This window comes from Rhinolophus sinicus, chromosome 8 (assembly GCF_057876585.1).
Source record: "Rhinolophus sinicus isolate RSI-liver-muscle chromosome 8, RSI-T2T, whole genome shotgun sequence".
NCBI lineage: Eukaryota > Metazoa > Chordata > Mammalia > Chiroptera > Rhinolophidae > Rhinolophus > Rhinolophus sinicus.
Window position 1 is genome coordinate 72,059,938 of NC_142508.1, and position 20,513 is coordinate 72,080,450.

General features: G+C 43.4%; 1 protein-coding gene and 1 long non-coding RNA gene across 3 annotated transcripts in view; one reads left to right on the forward strand and one right to left on the reverse strand.

The window, feature by feature from the left end:
• Positions 1-13,447, forward strand: part of CSNK2A2 (casein kinase 2 alpha 2) — a 35,163-nt gene extending 21,716 nt beyond the window's left edge. The window contains exons 6-12 of one of the 2 annotated variants that reach the window (XM_019754740.3): positions 3,139-3,222; positions 3,998-4,108; positions 4,363-4,464; positions 4,970-5,070; positions 5,889-6,037; positions 7,442-7,535; positions 13,018-13,447. In XM_019754740.3, the coding sequence (XP_019610299.2) occupies positions 3,139-3,222; positions 3,998-4,108; positions 4,363-4,464; positions 4,970-5,070; positions 5,889-6,037; positions 7,442-7,518 (624 nt within the window). In that variant the 3' untranslated portion in view covers positions 7,519-7,535; positions 13,018-13,447. The remainder of the gene's footprint in view (positions 1-3,138; positions 3,223-3,997; positions 4,109-4,362; positions 4,465-4,969; positions 5,071-5,888; positions 6,038-7,441; positions 7,536-13,017) is intronic. The other variant, XM_088800328.1, reaches the window with a different exon arrangement.
• LOC109459860 (uncharacterized) lies at positions 11,485-20,512 on the reverse strand. Its single transcript, XR_002139446.3, has 4 exons — positions 20,202-20,512; positions 18,009-18,141; positions 13,871-13,971; positions 11,485-11,797 (listed from the first exon to the last, which is right to left on the reverse strand). It is a non-coding gene; the product is annotated as an uncharacterized LOC109459860 (long non-coding RNA).
• Between the last annotated feature and the right edge of the window lies 1 nt (position 20,513).

Sequence of the window (20,513 nt, forward strand, 5' to 3'; positions counted from 1 at the left end):
GTGAGAGCTGCAATCCCAATCCCACAATTGTTTTTTTTTAAAGTAAGATATTTAAGATTTTGTGGCAGGCTAGCACACCAAAGGTAAGGTTTATAAGCTGGCACAGTTGTCCTTAGATCAGGGAAAGACACCCCATGACACAGGTCTTCACAGCCTGGTCACTCACATGGCACTTGGTATCTGGGGTCCTCTGTTTTCTAGGGTAGCAGCTAGGTGGTGAGGGCATGTACTATCTGCTAATGAGGTGTAGAACCCGAGATGAAACTTGAAAAACGTCTTTCGTGCTTAGTGGTCAGAAACTAGCAAATATTAAAACTGAAATAATTCCCCAAGGAATTTAAATGCATGTCACTACACAGGGAATCTGACTAGTGAACTTGGCAAAAGAATTACTTCCCTTACTGAGTTTGTTCAGCTTTGCTTTCATCACGTATTTTGCACATCCCAGGTATTGTGGTCCTAGTTCCTTTGGGCAAAAACTAGGCAAAACAACAGAATGACCACTTGCTAGATTTTCTCTTTGGGGGGAAATACAGGGATGGGAGGAGGAAATATTTCTCTTCATTGAAAATGTAGAAGCAGCTGAGGTTAAAGGGCTGCACAGTGATTGCTCGGTGACTCATGGGTTGCACAGTCTGATCTGCTTCAGATTCAGGGAGGTCTGTCCTCAGGAGCCCTGGTTTCATAAGGCACTGTCACAGAGCCACTGTGGAATCTTGCTACAACTATTGTAAAACAAAACAAAAATTGAAGTAGACCCTACATAAATGGAGTGACTATATCTTAGGTATACAGTTTTTTGGATTTTACATAAGTGAAACCTTCACCTAAATCTACATAGAACTTTGCTGTCTAGCATAGTAGTTACTGCCCGCATGTAGATTTTTAAATCAAAAAAATTTAAAATTCGGTTTCTTAGTCACACTAGTCACTTTCCAGGTGCCCACTGGCTTTATGTGGCTAGTGGTTGCCATATTGGACGGTGCTGATACAGAATATTTCTGTTGTTGCAGAAAGTTCTGTTGGACAGCGCTGGTGGAGAATATTAGGACTACTCCAAAAGGCTGTCTTATCCCCCTTCTCTTCAGTATCCCTTCCTCTGAAAATTCGCATATTCTCACCTGTACCACCATTGTTTAGTTTTGCCTGTTCTTGACCGTCATATAAAAAGCGTCAGACACTGTATGCTCTTTGGTGTCCAGGGAAAGCAAACGTTGCTTACTCCTGGAACGCTGGTCCTAGGAATCACTCTCTGGCTTATGGATTCCCTCCCCCATAAAGATGCTTCATACAGTGCCCTTGCTAGTCTAGTGCACTGGTTCTCAACCAGATCAGCTTTGTTGAGAACCACTGGGAAATTTGGCAAGGTCTGGAACCATTTTTGGTTGTCACACAATTGGAGAGGAGCTGAAGCATCTGGTGGTAGAGGCCAGGGATTCTGTGAAACATGTTACAGTGCACAGGACAGCGCTTCACAATAAGAATTATCTGTCCAAAGTGTCAGCAGTGCTGAGGTTGAGAAGCCCTAGTCTTGTCCCATGGAAAACTCTGCCAGGAGCATTCAGTGTCACGCACATAGTAGGTACCATAAGATTGCGGGATGCTATTATTATTTCTTAGGGAGTATATTATGTGATTCATGTTGGCTTCAAGTGCTTTTTAAAACAAGCCAAAGGGCTTAACAATGAAATTTATGAAACTTGTGTTTGAAAAGGGAGATTTAAGATGAAATTTTTAATATTAAAAGAAAAAATAAACAATCCAAATAAAAAATGGATGAAAGATTTGAATCAGCATTTGTCCCAAGAAGATATAGGATGGTCACTAAGCATGAGATGTTCAACTTGATCACTCATTAGGGAAATAGAAATAAAAACCACAATAAGATACTGCTTTAAACCTACTAGAATGGCTGTAATCAGAAAGTGTCAGCGAGGATGTAAAGAAAGGAATCCGCATACAATGATGCAGCCACTTTGGAAAGCAATTAGGCAGATTCTTTAAACATTTAGTGTAAATTTACATACAACCCAGCGCTTCTTAGGAATCTACCCAAAAGAAATGAAAGCAGGTGTCCTCTCAAAGACTCATACATGATTGTTTATAAGCAGTTAATTCATAATAGCCAAAAAGTGGAAACAACCCAAATGTCCATGAACTAGTACATTCATGAAGTGAAATACTACTCAGTGAGAAAAACAGCAGTTCAGATGAATCTCAGAAACATGCTGAGTGAAAGAAGATAGACAAAGTTATTTTATTTTATGAGTGTCCAGAAAAGGCAAGTCTGTAGCGGCAGATAGCAGATAAGTAGTTGGAAGGAGAAGGAAGAGGGGGTGGTAGGGAGGAGGAAGGAGGTATAATAGATGAGAGTGTGCATTGACCGTAGGCAAGTTGAAGGGAAATTCTTGGAGTGATGGAAAAATTCTAAAACTAAATTGTGGTACGGGTTGCACAACTCTATATAAAGTTACTAAACAATCATTGACTTGTACACTTAAAGATGTTATCTGCATATTGACGATGTCATAGAAAGCAATTTCCTGCCTTAGAGTAATACTGTAATCATAATAGTTAAAGAGCAGCTGGCTTAGGGGTTGTTTCTAAGGATACTACTAAAATTAGAATGTGTGTTAATCTAGAAACCCACATGGGACACATCGAAAAAACAGGCCACGCTGGAAGATACATTTGCAAGTCATTCTTCATGTCTACATGGACGCTTGTATGTCATTTGAACCACTATGACAGGCGACTCCAGTGAGGTTCCCAGCTCTGGTTTTAAAACATACCAAATTGGGCCAACAGAGTAACGTATGATTTCTAAATCCAGGTGGCTCACCAGTTGCTACCTGCTGCAAGTGGGAGAGAAGTGCCTAAAGAAGTGTGTCATTCTCCCTTTTCAAGAAACCTCCATCCTAGCCCTTGACGTCCCCTCCATAGTCCCCTTTGTACCAGTTGCCATGTAATGTGCACAGAGAGCGAGGGATGCCTTCTGAAGCGTGTTTTTTCTCTTTTGTTACAGACAGTAAGCTGCCCTTTGGGGGACTGTGTTCACGTCAAGCTGTCACAAATAATTTTGCATTGGGGGGTGGTAGAGGGCTTGCTTACATTTCTCTGTGCTTTCTCACCTACTAGGCTCTGGATTACTGCCACAGCAAGGGAATCATGCACAGGGATGTGAAACCTCACAATGTCATGATAGATCACCAACAGAAAAAGGTACCATTACAGCCAGGCAGCAAAAAGCCTTTCGCTGGAGGACTTAGGGCTGACCACCACACTGGCCAGTACCTGGGTGGTTTCCGACACCTGTGCTGGTTTCTTTGAGGCTGGTGATTCTGTTATTTGTCCAGTCTCCAATGTTGGTTTCTACTTTGCGTAAGCATAATACACAGCGAAGTAAACAGCTGGCCCTGACTGTTGTCACTCGCTTATTGTGATCATGGTTTTCTGGAGGGCCTCAAGAAAGAAACTACAGCTGATGGTTTCTATTGTTTTAATGCCCCTTCAGACCAATCTGCCTGGCCTTAAACGTATACTTGGGTCCCTCCTATTTTCGATATCTAATTCTGGTTGTCCCTGATTGATGAGTAAATGAATCAACTAGTGTTGCAATAATGAGAAGCTGGAGCAATGCTTCAATTCTGGAATGGGACATATATCCCCAACCTTTTTAGTTATGACTAGCGCTTATGATGAAAGCTCTCAATGATGAGGGAATGTGTTACACATGTAAGTGGTAGTCACATGAAGCCAGAGAGAAAGCTTAGCTCAGGATAATTTAAATTTAAAAACAGAAAAAGCAAATAAGATCCCAAATGCGCTGCTTTAGAAATGAGCTCTTATGCAGTTGCTGAAAGTGTAATTTTTTTAGCCAGTGCACTTGCCACCATTTTTTAATGTGGCCACATAATTATCATCTAATGTGCCTTGTTCTAAGGCACAGAAATGAGAAACGCTTCCTTCACATGTTTTATTTCTGTCGTATTTGTAGCTGCGACTGATCGACTGGGGTCTGGCGGAGTTCTACCACCCTGCTCAGGAGTACAACGTCCGTGTTGCCTCCAGGTACTTCAAGGGACCAGAGCTCCTGGTGGACTATCAGGTAAAAAGGCTGGTGAAGCACCTCTGGGCTCTTTTTATAGTTCCTTAGGGCTTTTCCTGGCTTTTCCTTTTCCCCAGTTTTCGTTTAGTCAGTTTGGATACATTCAAAACCAAGTCTTTATTCCACCCCAGAATAATCATTTCAGCTTCTCCTCAGCTACCTCTTTTTTGGGGGGACTTTGAATTCTAAAGGATCAGATCAGACAGTTGCTTTTGTAACACCCTTGACTGACTGGTCATCCCTTATCTCCTCAGATGTATGATTATAGCCTGGACATGTGGAGTTTGGGCTGCATGTTAGCGAGCATGATCTTTCGAAAGGAACCCTTTTTCCATGGACAGGACAACTATGACCAGGTGAGCAAACACCACCAAGCTCATATCCATTTGGGGGCAAATGCCAAGAAAATAGCACCCCTTGGTGGGGTTGCTATAATTGAGCCACTGCATATAAGCTTTTCTCCAGGGTAAAGAATTTCACAAGAGGTTGTCTGTGGTTGCCAGGTTCCCAAACATAGATAATGCTGTCTATGCCCAACTTCCAAAGTGAGCCTGTGAAGTCAGTTGCCCCCTTGTCTAATAAAACTAGATTCCGTCATTGGATTGTGATGCCGCCATAATCATCAACTTCTAGAAGATTGCTGTGATAAGTTGTGTTGCCATTTTAAAGGCAGTTTGGAAATCTGCATTCATATACACTTGGTGTCCTGGGGTCTGCCGCCTGTCTGCCCCAAGCTCAGATCTGTGTCTGTCCCTGGAGATTTGGTGATGTGCAAGTCCTCTAATGCCTTGGTACAGTGTCCCCGCAGGCTTGCAGTGAGTTCTGTGCTCAGTGATTTGGTCAGTTTGTTTTGTGTTTCAGCTTGTTCGCATTGCCAAGGTTCTGGGTACAGATGAGCTGTATGGGTATCTGAAGAAGTATCACATAGACCTAGATTCACACTTCAACGATATCCTGGGACAGTAAGTAAGAGAGAAAGAAAGAGGGTTTTAACTTACCCATTTCAGAAGTGGAAGGTTAGCCGAAATGACTTTCTAAAGCTCTTTCCCCTTTCTAATCATATCAGAATTGAAATATCCTTCTTTTTTCCCATGTACATTTTTTAAAACTTATTTTGAGATATTTGGACATTGTTTACATGTGTCTTCTAATCATTTTACTTCTCTAAGAGAGAGAGCCTGTTTATCAGTGGAAAAAATGTAAGACAGAATTATAATGTTATAGGAAGAAAAGCTTTCTGGGATAGCATATGCTTATTATAATGGAAAATATTAGAAAGCTGATTCTCCTTTGAATAAGAGATAATTTCTTGTTCTGTGTAATGGATTTTCTATAAGGTGGCACATTTTAAAGCATGTTTTTAGATGCAGTGTTGAAAGTAAATGTGTTGATAATTTTTAACAGTACTTTGTGGAACCTCCGTGTTTCTAAGGCTAGCTCTCTAAGTATATCTGCTGAGTAATAAAAATTACTCAGTCACTTCTGTGCCTCACTCGTAATTGACTAAAAGCCCGGGACATAAAAAATAATAATCTAGAAAGGTTCCACAAATTCTAAATCAGATGTAGAAGTTTTAATTCTGTTTGTTAGTCACAAAGCACTGTTTTTATCTGAGGATCCTGTAATTGTATGGGGCGGGCGGGGGAGTTACCAGTAAGAATGAGATGGAATGAGTCCATGATCAGCGTAGTGTTCCAAGATTTTGTTGGTTTTAGCCCTACTATGTGAGGATTCTTGTTGGACTTAATGTCAGGATACTCATGCTTCCTTTTCTTCTCAGACATTCACGGAAACGCTGGGAAAACTTTATCCATAGTGAGAACAGACACCTTGTCAGCCCCGAGGCCCTAGATCTTCTGGACAAGCTCCTGCGATACGACCATCAGCAGAGACTGACTGCCAAGGAGGCCATGGAGCACCCATACTTCTGTGAGTCTCCAGGCGCTTCTCAGGGGCTTCGTTTATAGAAGGAAACATTCACCCTTTCTCTTTGAGGCCAGTCGAGAGAAATGTAGGCATTTGGATTGAATGCACTTGGAGTCGGGCCTCATTAGTTGTAGACTATTGAGACTACTCGGCACATCTGTTTCTTGATCCCCAAAGGTGTTTGCTTGTTCATCGCTGTAACTTTCCTTGAGTTCGGTCTGTGTGACCATTCCCCGTGGCCTTGAGTTGATAGGTCACAAGTATCTAAAATTTGTTTTCAAATATATACATTTGTGTGGAAACCCAATCAAAGATTGTTTTCCCCCTCAGAATGCAAGTAATTAATTGAAAATAATAAGATAACCAATAGTATATTTTAAAGAAGAAAATGAGTTAAATTTGAGGAAAGGAAAGTAGGTATGGAAAGACCTCACTTAAATCCTGTCTGAATTACTGACTTCTTAGGTCCCACTTCGGAATTTGTGTATGTATTCAGTTTATGTGGTTGCGTATTGTTCTGCATAAATCTAGTTCTCTCCACTAATAAAGCACATCTCACACTTTCTCCTTCTTATCATTGTGAGATGATTTAGTCCGGTCAGAGGAATCGAAGAATAAGGGAGGTTAAGAGACCTGTCTCAATTCACTATTTGAAATTGAGATGAAAACTTTCAACTTGTCTGTTGCTTGACCAATATGCTATCTTTCCTTCTTTTTTTTCCCCCTTTGGAGATTGACTAAGTCTTGCCTGAAGAATAATCACTATATAGTCTTGAACTTATTGGCCCATAAACATTAGTAGACAGCAAGTTGAAAAGGTCAAGTGCAACTTGATGTCTTTGTTCCCGTTTCTGGCACAGAAAGCTATTTTCACCCTTTGAGTTAGATCGAATTAAGAACACTGATGTTTACAATATGTAATTCATGATCTGTCTACTTTTCTGAATACACCACATACTTCTATAAAAAAATTTCTCAAACTACTTTTGCTTAAAATTGATAGGTCTTCTAATGGCTCTTTTTATTCACCCTTTCCTCTGAAGTGCTTATTGCACATGCTTTGAAGAGATTGGGGCTTGGGTATGATGTTAGTATTCAAGGAAAATAACACATAAGAAAATAAGTAGGAATTTTGAGCATTGGGAAATGAGTGTTTGAGTGACACTCTTTTCCATGAGGCTCGGTGGTTGAATTTGTACTCTGAGGAAGTATACAAGCATTTCCCCTGATCGTTTTCAGTGTCTGGTTTTTCTATAACCAGAATTCTGTAATTTCTGTTGTCCCCCTGGCCCTGACTCTTCCGGCAGTGTGTATCTTTATGTCACTGGAGGGGCTGGGTTTATCATGATGTCCTCTCCCACGTTGAGCAGCCCTGATTCTGCTCACTTCCCTCCTGCTTTCTTGCAGACCCAGTGGTGAAGGAGCAGTCCCAGCCCTGCGCAGATAACGCTGTACTTTCCAGTGGCCTCACGGCAGCCCGATGAAGACAGGGAAGCGACGGGTAATGCGGCGTTGATGCTTGCCAATAAAACCAACCAACCAAACAAATCTTGAAGGAAAACTACAGTGTGATAAAAAGAAATTCTAGTCATTCCTTCTAAACGCAAAGAAGAGTAAAGACCTAAAAGTCTGTCAAAAAGAAAGAAACTCCCCAGTACTAGTCTGCAGGGAGCTGCCGCTCTGGCAGCGTGACGATGCACATAGTTCAGGATCTGAGGGCCTCTCCCTTTGGAATGCATGGGAGATGAGAGACTCGGAGTTGTTGTGCAGTTACCTTTACTTAACAGGAGACCACTGTTGCATTAACACGTTCGGTCAACAAGCTCTGAATATCTGACTTCCTATCTATTCCACTGTGGTCTGGGTTTCCTTGGGTGAGATTCAGGCTCAAGTTTGAGCAACACGTCAGCAGTCTGTACTGACACACCAGCCTCATTTACAAAAAGGAGGTATTAAAACAGTGACAGTATTTTTTTTTAAAGCTCTTTTACAAATCCATGTTTTATGTATTTTTTTATGACATGAGCTCTCTAGGAAATGTACCTCATCCCTGCAGGTTCCTTCTAAGTGAATTTATTTGGGAGCAAACTGCAGTCACTCTCACGAGTCCCCTTTGATGTCAGCAGACATCACGTTAAACCTTGTGATGCCATGAATAGGTCCATCTGTCTCATCAGAAGTTAGATGCTAAGTACATATCTTGGAGCTCACTGTAACCTTTGTTGATTTGCCTAACCATAAAATCTTGTTGCTGTTTTTTTGTGTAGCTTTTTTTTTTTTTTTTGGCAGCCTTATAAGGAGACCTCACCATTTCCCAGCACATCCAGTGTGTGCACCTATTTTAATGCATCTCTCTGAAACAAAGACTTGTTCACAACCATAACTAAAGCTGGAAGTCAGTCTCTAGGCAGGTTGGGGAGGGAGAAAAATGTCCTATTAGAATTTATTAAGGAATGACCTATTGGGTGAAAAAAAGGTCCTTTCCCACCCCCAACCTCCCTTTTGCCTCTTTTTATCCCCATGAGAAATAGTTTCCCGCTGTAATCAGGGTAATCTGCATTTTTTTTAAGCTCTGATAGGTCATACATGAATGTGACAGCACAGGTAGTGTGTCTCACGTGCAGGGACTGGAGTTGGTGGGCAGGGCCACCCATTCCCCAAGCGACCGAGGAGAACAACATGCAAGGGGCTTGGGGAAGGGAATGGAGCTCCTGGAGCAAGTCTCGAAGCTTGGGATCCATTGTGCTAGCCCTCACCTTAGCAAAGGAAGCTAGATTTTGTTTAAAAAAATTAAAAATAGGGCTGATTGCATTTGGGGGACTTGTCACCGACATAGTTTGCAAGCAGTCCCCTTACCCCAGCTCTGCAGAGCCAAGCGGTGGGGACCTCACACGTAGGCTAGAGCTAGAGGTGTCTACCACCACGTCACACTTTAGGATTTCTTTATTACCTATTTAATAATGCCATACGTTTTAATAAGGTTAGATTGTTTGTTTGAAAGCATCTGTTTACATTCCATATTCCAATAAAATCATTGGTATTGGTAGCAGGTCCTATCTCTAAAACGTAGATTCTATTTTTGTCATTTGGTTGGTGGGAACTTAAAATACAAATAAAACTCATTGTAGAGTTGAGCTTACAGATTAACAAATAAAAATAAGGTCCCAAAGCCAGAAAATGCATTCAGTTAAGGTTCTCATACCAATACTACCTGCCTGCATTGCACATTCTGTATATTAATGTATACATTTGTTCTACCTGAAAATTAAAAACAAGACATGAGCTCTTGGCTGAACCTATATTGCCATGTCAGGCAGTAAAACTCAGTGTTTCGGACTATCAAAAGCCTTCTAATGTGCCCTTTTAGGTGACACTGAACTGTTGGTTATTATCAGGGAGATGTGCCACTGTGTGTCTTTCCTGCCCCGTATCTTTCATCTCCTCCTTTGGCCCTCCTCCCTCCCCCCCTTTTTTTTAAGTTGCCTCTCTGGACCAGCAGGGGGGCTCTACTGGAGGGTCTTGGTGAAGTAGCCCCGTTTCTTTCCCTTGGGTCCCCAGAGGCAATAAAATCATCTGGAGAAGAAAGAGGCAGGTGATTTACTTGTGCCTCGCTCTCCTTTGGTCATGATTTAATAGGTGCAAACATGCTAATCTGCCTGTCCTTGGGTTCTGTAACTGCAGCTTTAACAAGAGTAATTCTTCCTTTTTATGCATAGTTTACTTTTCTACCACCTATGCTTTTACCTCTCTTCATGCCTTAGACATACAGCAGAACCGAGTGTAAAATACTCCTTTCTGAGTCTGGTCTTGACACCCAGCTTGCGGGCTGGCTGACTGTAGGTTGTTTTTTCTCAGACTGAAGTGAGTCCAGTCCAGCCCTTTTCTCTTTTACCTGGGTTAGGAGATGGTCTTGGAGTTCCAAGGGGGGGGGGGGGGGGGAGAGGGAGAGAGAGAGAGAGAGAGGCTGACTGTGTGTAGGAGTGGGAGTCTAGTCTTACTTAGATTAAGCTGTGGTATGTTTACCCACCCACTGTCCTTCTCAGTGTATTTCTTAAAATTCATCTCAGTAATTTTCATTAGACATTGTGTTTGCTTCATTACCTTATAACAGGTTAAAAGTGCCTATGATAGGACTTACTACTTCCTAAAGAAAAGCAAAAAAAAATGTGGGGAACAGGGTAGTGTTACACTATCATCTCAGGTACTGCCAATGTTCAAGAACATAGAGCTGGTATGGTGAGAACAGGAGGGAGGTTCCTATGCCAAATGCAGGTCGCTCGGTCATCAGTCTGTTGGCACCAGTGAGCGTAACTACAAGGTTTTGCCTCAGCTGAGAATTCCTATGGTGAGAACAGAACTGCTAATATTTTCATCTGTGGTTTGCTTGCAGTTCAGTCTTCCTGGATCCTACCAGCTGGCCTGCTCCTAGCCTATCCTGTCCCTGTGGTAGGTGACTGGGTGGGAGAAGCCATCAAGTTAAGCAGACCAAGCATTTCTGGGTCTTCTTACAAATCAGAGGAGTGCTACTGCCAGTTCTGTGTGGCACTTAAACCTCTGTCACTCCACTGGGTCTCCTAATAGACGTTCTCCAGCACATCGGTACTCACAAGGCTTAAAGCAAATTATTTCCTTGCAGAGAAGGAAGGTGCTCTCAGACTGGTTGATTAATTAGAGCTTGTAATCCCTGGGGGCTGGGAGAGGAGCAGGGTAGGGAAGAAAGGGAACCGATAAGAGTCAACAGGTCCAGCTGGAGGAGGGGACATGACTTCAGGGAAGAAAAGTAGGGTGCACAGAATTCATGTTCTGCAATGTGCCCTGAGGTGGGCACTGCCCCCTGGATTGGTTCCAGTGGGACCGGAAGGTGGTGGTCTCGCCGAGGCCGGGTCTCAGTCTGTGCCTACTCAGGGAAATGACTTAGGTTCTCCCAGGTGTGGCATTCCTGAGGGTGGAAGGAGAACTACTGGGGGACACAAACACCAATTGGAAGAACTCGCATGTACACTGAAGCGGGTCTCAGAGGGTGTCCTCTAATGCCAGTGCAGGTAAAACGATTTGTTTAGACACCTGTGTTACTACTGCATGAGCACCCACAGGAAAAGGCAAACTTCCCTCCTGTACGTAAATAGGAACGGATAGTAACTATCAGACTCAAGGCCATTGAAATAGAAGCCCTTGCAAAAGCAAAAGCAGGGTCCACATGAGCACACAAGAAACCAAAGTGACTGGATAATGTCCTGCCTTTAAAAACTACCCCTAGGGTGGGAACGGGGGAGGGGAGGTGGTGGGGAAACATCTGGCTAAGAAAACCAGTAATAACACGCTTCTGAGCTACATGGATGTGTTAATGAAAAGGACCATACGCAGGGATGGTAGAGGCTGGGGAAAGCGATGCGATGGGGTTACACAAGTGGGGCGTATTTTTGTGTAGACTCAACAATGTGCTACAAATGTGATACTTAATCCTGAACTACATGTATTGAGGATTGTTTAAGAAAACAAACAACTTTCATTGAATCAATAAATTAACAGTTTTTCACTTGCTGGCTTTTCTTGCTGTAAATGGTGGCTAAGGTTGGGACAGAAATCTTGGCACCCCGTGGGAAGCTTGGATAAATCTTCAAGAACCATGGAGCCCGTTTTCCTTCTGTTTGCAGAAAAGCAACACTGCCTGCTTGGTGATCCTTTATAAGTGACTGCAGACACAATTGGCCACCTCTTTGTATCACTGGATGACTGATGATGTATGATTTCCATGCTGCTGCCCTTCAGGGAAAGAAAAATGCCATGTTAAAGCCTTGTTCATAAATAAAATGTTGATCATCAGCCTTCCCAAGTGGGAGACCAGCCAATGCAATGCTCTGAGGACCATGAGCTCGTGTTTCCTGACAGGAGGAGACGAGGGATAACCCCTGAACTGCCAACAGGAGCAATGAGTGTGTGGTGGTAGCAGTTAACCACCTGTGTGTGCAGACTTGCCTTTAGCAGGAGGTAGCACTGGATTGGCATAGTGGGGATTGTTGTTTCTTGGTTCGTGCTGCCGCACTGCACCCCTCAGACACGTGCTGCTTGGAAGTGGCCTGTTGTAAAGCACGACTTCAGCCTTTGTGGCGGCGTGTTCTGCATTTGTGAAAATCTGCCCCCACCTGTTCCTTGCAACATTAGCAGGCACACACTAGTGCTTGGCAGATGGCCGTGTCTTTCATCAGAGTGCTCCCTTCTCCCTGGCTGGTCCCTCTTTGGGGTTGGACACTTGGAAATCAGTGGGAGCGCTTAAAGGAACATAGTGGAGTCTTTTTTATCCTTGTGCGCCATGCGGCCTCAAATGATAAGCAGTAGAGAGCCCTTTACCCGGCAGAAGTTTTCACATGATGTGATGGTTCTGTGTGACAGCTTCCCAGGTGCATAGCCCTTCCCCTCAGGGCTGTCATCCCGATCTGAGACACAGCGGCTAGAATGCTGCTGGCATCTCACCACCCACTTCACCATGTGGGCTGTGCCAGGCAGCCACTTCCAGAGGAGATTTAAAAATATGGGAGCTCCCTGTTTGCTCTGTTAGTGGTCTCGGCCCTTTCCCTGTGTGAGTACAGCCACCTCATTCTTAGTCCTCAGTAAATCGGATCAGGTCTGATGGGGACCTATAGGTGGGCTGCTGAACTTGTAGCTTGGCTTGCTGAATGGTCAGCATCCTGGTCCTGAGAAGGGAAAGAGACCCGGTCACAGTGGCGTCCAGAGCTCTCCCCCTGCTCAGAAGGTCATGCACAGACTGCCTGTTAGTGGTGATCAGAAGAGGAAGGGAGAGGGTACTGTTCGGAACCCGAAAGCGTAGTTCTCACTAGGTTTTCCAGAGTGGCATGGGAGAGAAGCTTGCATACAATGCCCAGCCCTCTTCAAAAGGAGGACGCCACGTGCAAGTGGATGCCTGTCCTCACTCCTGGTCAGATTGATTAATGCCATCTTTCCCCTCCTCCCATCTCTTTCCCCAGGTCTGTTGCGGTTCCTCTCACTTTTCCATAAGCAGAACAAGAACCAAATCAAACGTCTTAACGTGTGTAGAGAGATCACGTTCCGTGAGCAGACACAAAATGGTGGCAGGTTTGGCGAGCACGAACTAGACCAGCTGAAGGGCAGCCCACCACCGTATATCAAACCTCACTTCCGAATGTAAAAGGTTCACACGCCTTTGGCTTCCTGTTGACTTCCTCCTGACCCAGAAAGCATGGGAAATGTGAAGGGTATGCAAAGCGGTTGTTGGTTACTGTTGCTCCCCCGCGCCCTGACTTGTCCGGTGGCCACCTGTTTTTCCAACAGACCACAGACTCCACAGCGGGGAACGGGGACATATATGGCATGATGGGCAGTGACATATTATAATTTTAAAAGTATATATTATTGAATAAAAGGTTTTAAAAGAAATGTATGGAGAGTTTTCAGTACGGAGGGGGCCATTAACCAAGACCCATGGCCACAGAGGACTGAGTCAAACAGAAGAGCATTCATTCATGCCAGGTTCTAGCCAGAGGAAAGGTAGTCCCGGAGGTGAGAAGGGCCGCTTTTAAGGATGCACTTTACAGAGATGAGAAGTTGAAGGGGGATGGTGAGCTAATCCTGGGAAAGGGGATTCAAGGAGACTGTGAGCTAGGAAAGCCTGAACTTAAACACATCTGTCCTCCTCTGACCTTTGCTTCCAGAGCTGGTGCGTCACCCGCAGTGTAAGTGGTAGATGAGTGTCACCTCTAGTGAACTCGGGAAGATGCCTTAGCCCCTTTGCACATTTCTCCATTCCACTTCCCACTCCTGTGCCCTCGCCCCATGCCCCCTTCTGAAAAGGCATCTTACCTTGGAGGATGTTGAATCTGCTGTCCTGAGGCAGGGAAGGGGTCCCGGGTCTTGGGTCCAGATCAGGGATGCTTTGGATTACACTTTGAAGCTCCCGTGAGCTGAGAGGAAAAGAGGCCCACTCAACGTGAAAGAAGGGAAGAGAAGCACTGGTTGTATTTGTTAAGTGAACAAAACTAAACCTGTTCTACAAATGAGGCTTCGCTGCCTCCGTCGGTCCTCCCCTTCTAGGACAGCTGTGCCACAGGGATGTAAAAGCAACAACCTGTGACTGCCCAGCCTGGTCTCTGACAGTGGCCTGTGTCTTCCCACTGCCTGCAGAGCAGAAAGAAGTACCAGGCACACCCCAATGTCCAGGTGGCTGGATGGGGCACCCAATAGTTCTCCACAAAAGCCACTTGGGCTGCAATATATTTCTCCCGTCTTCTCTACTTGTCCTGAACAGGTGACTGGGAACCCAGGTGTGGCTGCTGAGTTTTTGAAGCACTTATGGGGGGAAAGCAAAGAGGTCCCTTAGGACCATCACGGCATCACGGTGTCACTGGGACCAGCTTCTGTGGTACCCAAGCAGTTCCTCAGGTGTGGGAGCTCAAGACTGCATGTCCCGGGACTCCAGCGAGTCCCATAGGCCCACCGCCAGCAGACTGTAAGGCCAACGGGACACTGAATGGACGGACTTGGTCCTTTCCAGCTCCGTCACCATCCTGGTGTTCTCTCATGAGGTCCTTTTGACTTGTGGTTCTGCACATTTCTGTTGGTCCCCCAGATCTCTGGGGCAGCATCCAGTACCTCGTTAGAATGAATGTTCCTGAAGCTCCTGTGGACGTGGTGCTCGTGTGTGCGTGTTTATGTGCACAGCATGTTACCGCCGTGTGGACGCACAGTATTCGAGGGTCTTCCTGGACAGGAAGGGCCTCTATGGAGCAGACACATGGTAGTTGGCTTGGGAGTTCTTGAGATGCCACACAGAACTTGAATGCTAGCTTCGTCCTCCAGGCTCCCTTCTCAACCAAGGCACTCTGTCAACTTCCCTGTGTGAAAGTCTTGTTTTCCAGAAACCTCTCAACCAAGATAATCTTGGTTTTTGTGGATGATTATTGCTCAGTGGGAGAGTGTTTGGTTGTAGAAAGAAAGGGAAGGATGAGTTTTTGCTTAGGTGGTCCCCTTGAGAGAAGGGGACAAGGAACCTGCTAACCCAAGACCAATCTAATGCTCATCCTCAACGTGCTTGGGAATTCAGATTATTAATTCATCTGCTTGTGGTTGGGTTGTTTAAAGTAATACTTCCTGAATTTTCCTGATTACCAAAATAATATATGCTCATGGTAAAAAATTCATGTTCATCAAAGTAAATAAGGAAAGCCTCCCCACCCACCCCGCCAAACGTATATGTACAGAAAACCTCCCTTGGAGGTAACCGTGGTTACATTTGGTGTATGCCTTCCAGTTTTTTTCCTATGCATTTACTAACATTTTAAACTAGAATGACTAATTTTTACAGAAATGTAATCAGACTCTACATTCTTTTTCTGCAACTTGTGTTTTCACCTGTGAAAATTTCACTGTCTTAACATGTATGGATCTACCTCACCCTTTTTCGTGGCTGCATAGTACTCCCTACATGATGTGCTGCAGTGGAAGCAATCCCTTATTAATAGACTCTTACCAATACTATTAGCAGTATTTCCGTGGTGAACACGTTTGCACATACATTTGTACACAGTATGCATGTTTGTGAGATAAACTCTTTAAAAAGAACTGTGCCATATGATTTTTTTTTTTTTAGAACGGGCATTGTGCAGATTCAGAGAAAGCAGTCTTCCACTCCCTTCTCTCACTGGTGTAGGTTGGAACTGTGATTGATACCGTTAGCCATGGAGTTCTTGTGGGGCTCTGACAAGCACTTGGGCATGGTGCCCAGGGTCTTAGACTTTTCAGGGGCCCACAGAAACGTTTGAGACCTGAAAAAACATCAGTTTCTCGTAATTAGTGAAGAGTCACAGACAATCACAAAATCAAGTAAATTCAAAAGCAAATTCTAAAAATCTTTTCAAAAAAATTACAGGAAAAAAATAATCTTGAACATGAAAAAGGGCTGCCTTTTAATATGTTTGCAGTGCTGTGGGGACACCTTCAAAAATAAGCTTGCAGAAGGTTGACAAACATTTTTAAAACATCCCTGGCCAGAGAGGGCTGGGTGGCAGAATGGATGAGTAACTCTCTGTAGAGTATTCCCACAAAGCTGATAAAATTATGTGCCTCTCAAACGCATTGTGCCAAGTGAAGAAGCCAGATGCAAAAGGCTACCTACTGACTGATTCTACTTATGTGACATTCTGGAAAAGGCAAAAGCGTAGGGATGGAGAACAGATCCATGGTAACCAGGGGTTTAGGGGGCATTGGTGGAGGAGGGGGTTTGACTAGAGATAGCCTGAGGGAGTCTGGGGGGTGATGGGACTGTCCGTATCCTGTGTGGCGATGGTTATCTGACTCGGTGCCTTTGTCAAAACTGTACACCAAAAAGAGTACATTTTTCTGTGTGGAAGTTTAAAAATAAAAACTTGAAAAGCACGATAATGTGCACGGGCCCAACAGAGTCCCATGTGAACCTCACTCTCAGATGAGCAGGAGCCCCATCGGCCCAACACTGGCTTTCTACTGATGTCGTCAGGGCTGGTGGTCTTTGGACAAAACCACTGCAGCTGGGATTCCGTGGTCTCCATCCGCCAGCTGAATGCCCCAGTCATTCAGACATTCTTACATCTTTGCTGTCTAAGGGGTGATTCTCCAGGCACAGCTCTGCGCCTCATTGCGATGCCTCCTCATACCCCTCGAAGAAGGGAGGAAGAATAAACTCCGCCTTACTGTGTGTCAAGCCCCTTGTGTCTCTTGGGGGCCAGGTGCTCTGAGTTTCTGGGCTTGGACTGACAAGAACAGACTCCACTGTCCACTGGGTTTTAGCATCTGACCAGGGCTTTTGTGCACTGAAAAGGATTCTTATAGTTCCTGGTGTTTTAAATAATATCTTCATTATTAAAGCTATACATTTAAAACTCTTAATTTGTCTTGTGTCTTTAAAATCAATTTACAAACCTTATTATAACTATGAGCTAGTTGGTTTTGTATATAAATATGAACAATTCTTTTGCTTACTCTTTGATCAATGCTCAGTTAATCCAAAAATTAATGGGTTAAACCCTAAACATTGTTCACACACTTAATCCGGTTTCTTTAGACATTTCAAAGTCACCCACGTATTTAATCTGATTTGCACAAACTTCCAGTAGCTAATATGAAAGACCTAAAATCTGATGAAATCTTCCTAAGCATTCAAATACTAACAATATCTTAAGTCTAAACTCATAGATATAACAAATCAAAATCTTTTAAACATTCATTGTTTACAAACTTAATTAAAATTTTTAGATATTTTTAAATTAAAATATCACAAACCTAATTTCAAATTCCTTTAAGCATTTCAAATTCAAAGTATCAGATCCTCTAATAGCTTATCTTAAATACTTCAAATATCTTAAATAACAAACAAAATGTCCCATTAATCAGAAACTTATTTGTCATTTTGACATGAATTACTGAGAAAATGTGTTTGATTTACTTGCCATAATCTCTGTGTTTTGACACCCTGTCAAGGTGACATATTCAATCTCGATGCAGGACTGTGATTTGTTCATGGTCAGAGATTCTGGGCTGGGCACAGGACTGGTTGCTACTTTTGTGATGGTTCTACCCAAACTGCAGGTTAAGAAACAGCCCTTTATAGTAAAGGGATTCCCCAAACCACCATATATGTTGCACCTCACGCAATTCCTTTATCTCTTTTGTGACTTTTACTGGCCTAATTTGTATCAGTTGAGTTTCTGTACCCACTGCCCAGATTGTAATCGCTGTACTGCTTCATTAGATGCTGTTCTTTTATTATTTTTTAAAACTGACTCATCTACCCTATTCTAATTGTATAATCAGTGAAGGAAGCAACTTATTAGCAAGATTTTTCTTGTGTTTTGTCCTTACATGCCTTCTTCATGTTGATGAAGTGAAAGTGATCTTGAAATACAGTGTTCAATGCATGTTTCTGTGAGAGACATCTGTAGTTTTAGGTTAATTGGGTGTACATTACCTTTGAAATGAAGGTAAATGTCAGAGGTGACCATTTGACTCTAGTCCGTCCATCCATCCATCCACCCACCCACTGTATCATGCTGGTGGTGTGCTGGGTGCTGTGACGCATGCACAGAAGATACAGTCTGCACCTGGAAGAAGCATGCCAAAATCAAGTCTACATGTTTGCCTAACAGTAATTTCTGTTCTCCAAACTTTTGACCAAGTCATCTTGATGTAGCCAAGGTCGATGATCCCAATAAACTTTGAACCTCTACCTAAGGGAAAACTGAACACAGTTCATGTGGACACTCACGCAGAATGAGTAGTTAGAAGTAAGCACTTTCATTTTCTCCATCATTGCTCATCGATGGGCTATCTGTTCAGGGCACTTAAGCCCACACACATTTAAGGTGTTTCCATTTTAATTGCGGAGAGTGCATGGTTACTGAGAGAAATGTGAGCAGGCAAATGGAATAGGTGAACCCTAATTCTGAGCAGATCTCTATTGTCTGGACGGCTCTGGAGCTGCTGAGGCCAGGAGAGAGTCTGTGCTGGGCCTGCAGTGACCAGGAACCCCAAGTCTGACTTTCATTCACAGATTCAACATTTACTTACTGTATGCCCGATTTTTTGCTGGCATTTGGTTTGAGTACTAGAAATACACCTATGAGCAAGACAGATCAAACTGTTTCTCTCAGAAGCTCAAAATCAAATGCAGGGAGACAGACAATAAATGTCTATATAGACTATCAAGTAGTGATATGTGCTATGAAAAAAGAATAAAGCAGGGTATGAGAGACGAGTAGTTAGGGTGTGGGGGTGCTACAAAGTTATTTTCACTGCCCAAAGGTCCTCTGTGTTCTGCCTGTTCATCTCTCCCCACAACACCACCCCTGCCAAGCACTGATCTTTTTATTGTCTCCATAGTTTTACCTTTTCCAGAATGTTAATCAGACAGTATGTAGCCTTTTTAGATTGGCTTCTTTCACTTAGTATTGGCATTTAAGTTTCCTCCATGTCTTTCCATGGCTTCATAGCTCATTTCTTTTTAGCACTAAATAATAGTGTCCATAATTATAATCCATAACTATTGTCCATTGTCTGGATGTAGCAGTTTATCCACCTACTGAAGGACATCTTGGTTGCTTCCAGGTTTTGGCAATTATGAATAAAGCTGCTGTAAACATCCATGTACAGATTTCAGTATGGACATAAGTTTTCAGCTCCTTTGGGGAAATACGAAGGAGTGGCATTGCTGCATCCTACGGTAAGTGTATGTTTAGTTTTGTAAGAAATTTCCAAACTGTTTTTCAAAGTAATTGCACCATTTTGCATTCCCACCAGTGATGAATGAAAGTTCCTGTTGCTCCACATCCTTGCTGGCATCTGGTGCTGCCACTGTTCAATGGAACAGAATAAAAAAATCCTGCAATAAACTCAAGTGCACACAAAAATCTAATGTATGATAATTGTGTAGCCCCCTAGGCTATTTTGAAAAATGTAGTAACAAGGGAAAAATTGTTCACTGGGCTCAAGTATACACAGTCCCCAGAAATCATTCAAAAGTAACAGTTTCATGTAAAAAGTTTTGACTTTCTACTGCAATACAATCCATATATTCGCCCACCCCCACTCCCATGCCTGGAAGTTCTGGCTCAATTGTTCACGGGATTGCTGTGAGGATTAAATGAGTCAACAAAGGCTAAGGCGCTTAGTATAGTGCTTGACACATAATGAACGCTCAGTTGATGTTAACTATTATTAGCGCTTACGATGAAGTTCGCTGCAAACCCCTTTTCTATCAGCCACAAGACCCAGCACAGGCCTGGGCACACGCTCAGTAAGTGATTGGTCTTCAGCATTTTGGATTTCTTCCACACTTGAAATATCATAGCTTATGTTATGTCTTTAAATGTTCTGAGTATTGATTAAAAAAAAAAAAAAAAGAACAGCTGTTGATTCAACTCAACCAAACTTGACTTTATTTTGTTTAATTTTATTAACGTCTGCTTTTACCTTAACGTTCCGGCTTTCTTGTTTTCTAAGAAGGCATTTAAGGAGATAAATTTTCTTTAAGCGTATTGCTTTGACTACATTCCACAAGTTAAGATATGTGGTGTATTCATAGCGACCCTGTTAATAATGAAAGTAATGATGCCTATAAGGCGCTTAGCTAGTGACTAATACCGGTTAGCTGCTTCCATCTTACCTTGTACTCGGCCAACAAGCATTTATTTGGCATTCGCAGGGCACCAGGTAAACACTTGCCCAACCACGCCTCCTCACCGGCCTTTCTCCACTTCTCTTTTGTGCTTCTAACTACGCCTCGCCCCTCAGGGGGCGGCGCTTGGTCTTCATGCCCCGTGACCCCACCCCTGCCAGGTTCCCATGACGACACTGCATAGGTGTAAACAATCCATTCCATATCCTCTGTCTCCTTCCGTTTCCAAAAGCAGCTCAGAGCCACGATGGGAAAAGTAGTCCCTTGGCAACGGAGTTCTTTGCTTGAGGGGGCGGAACT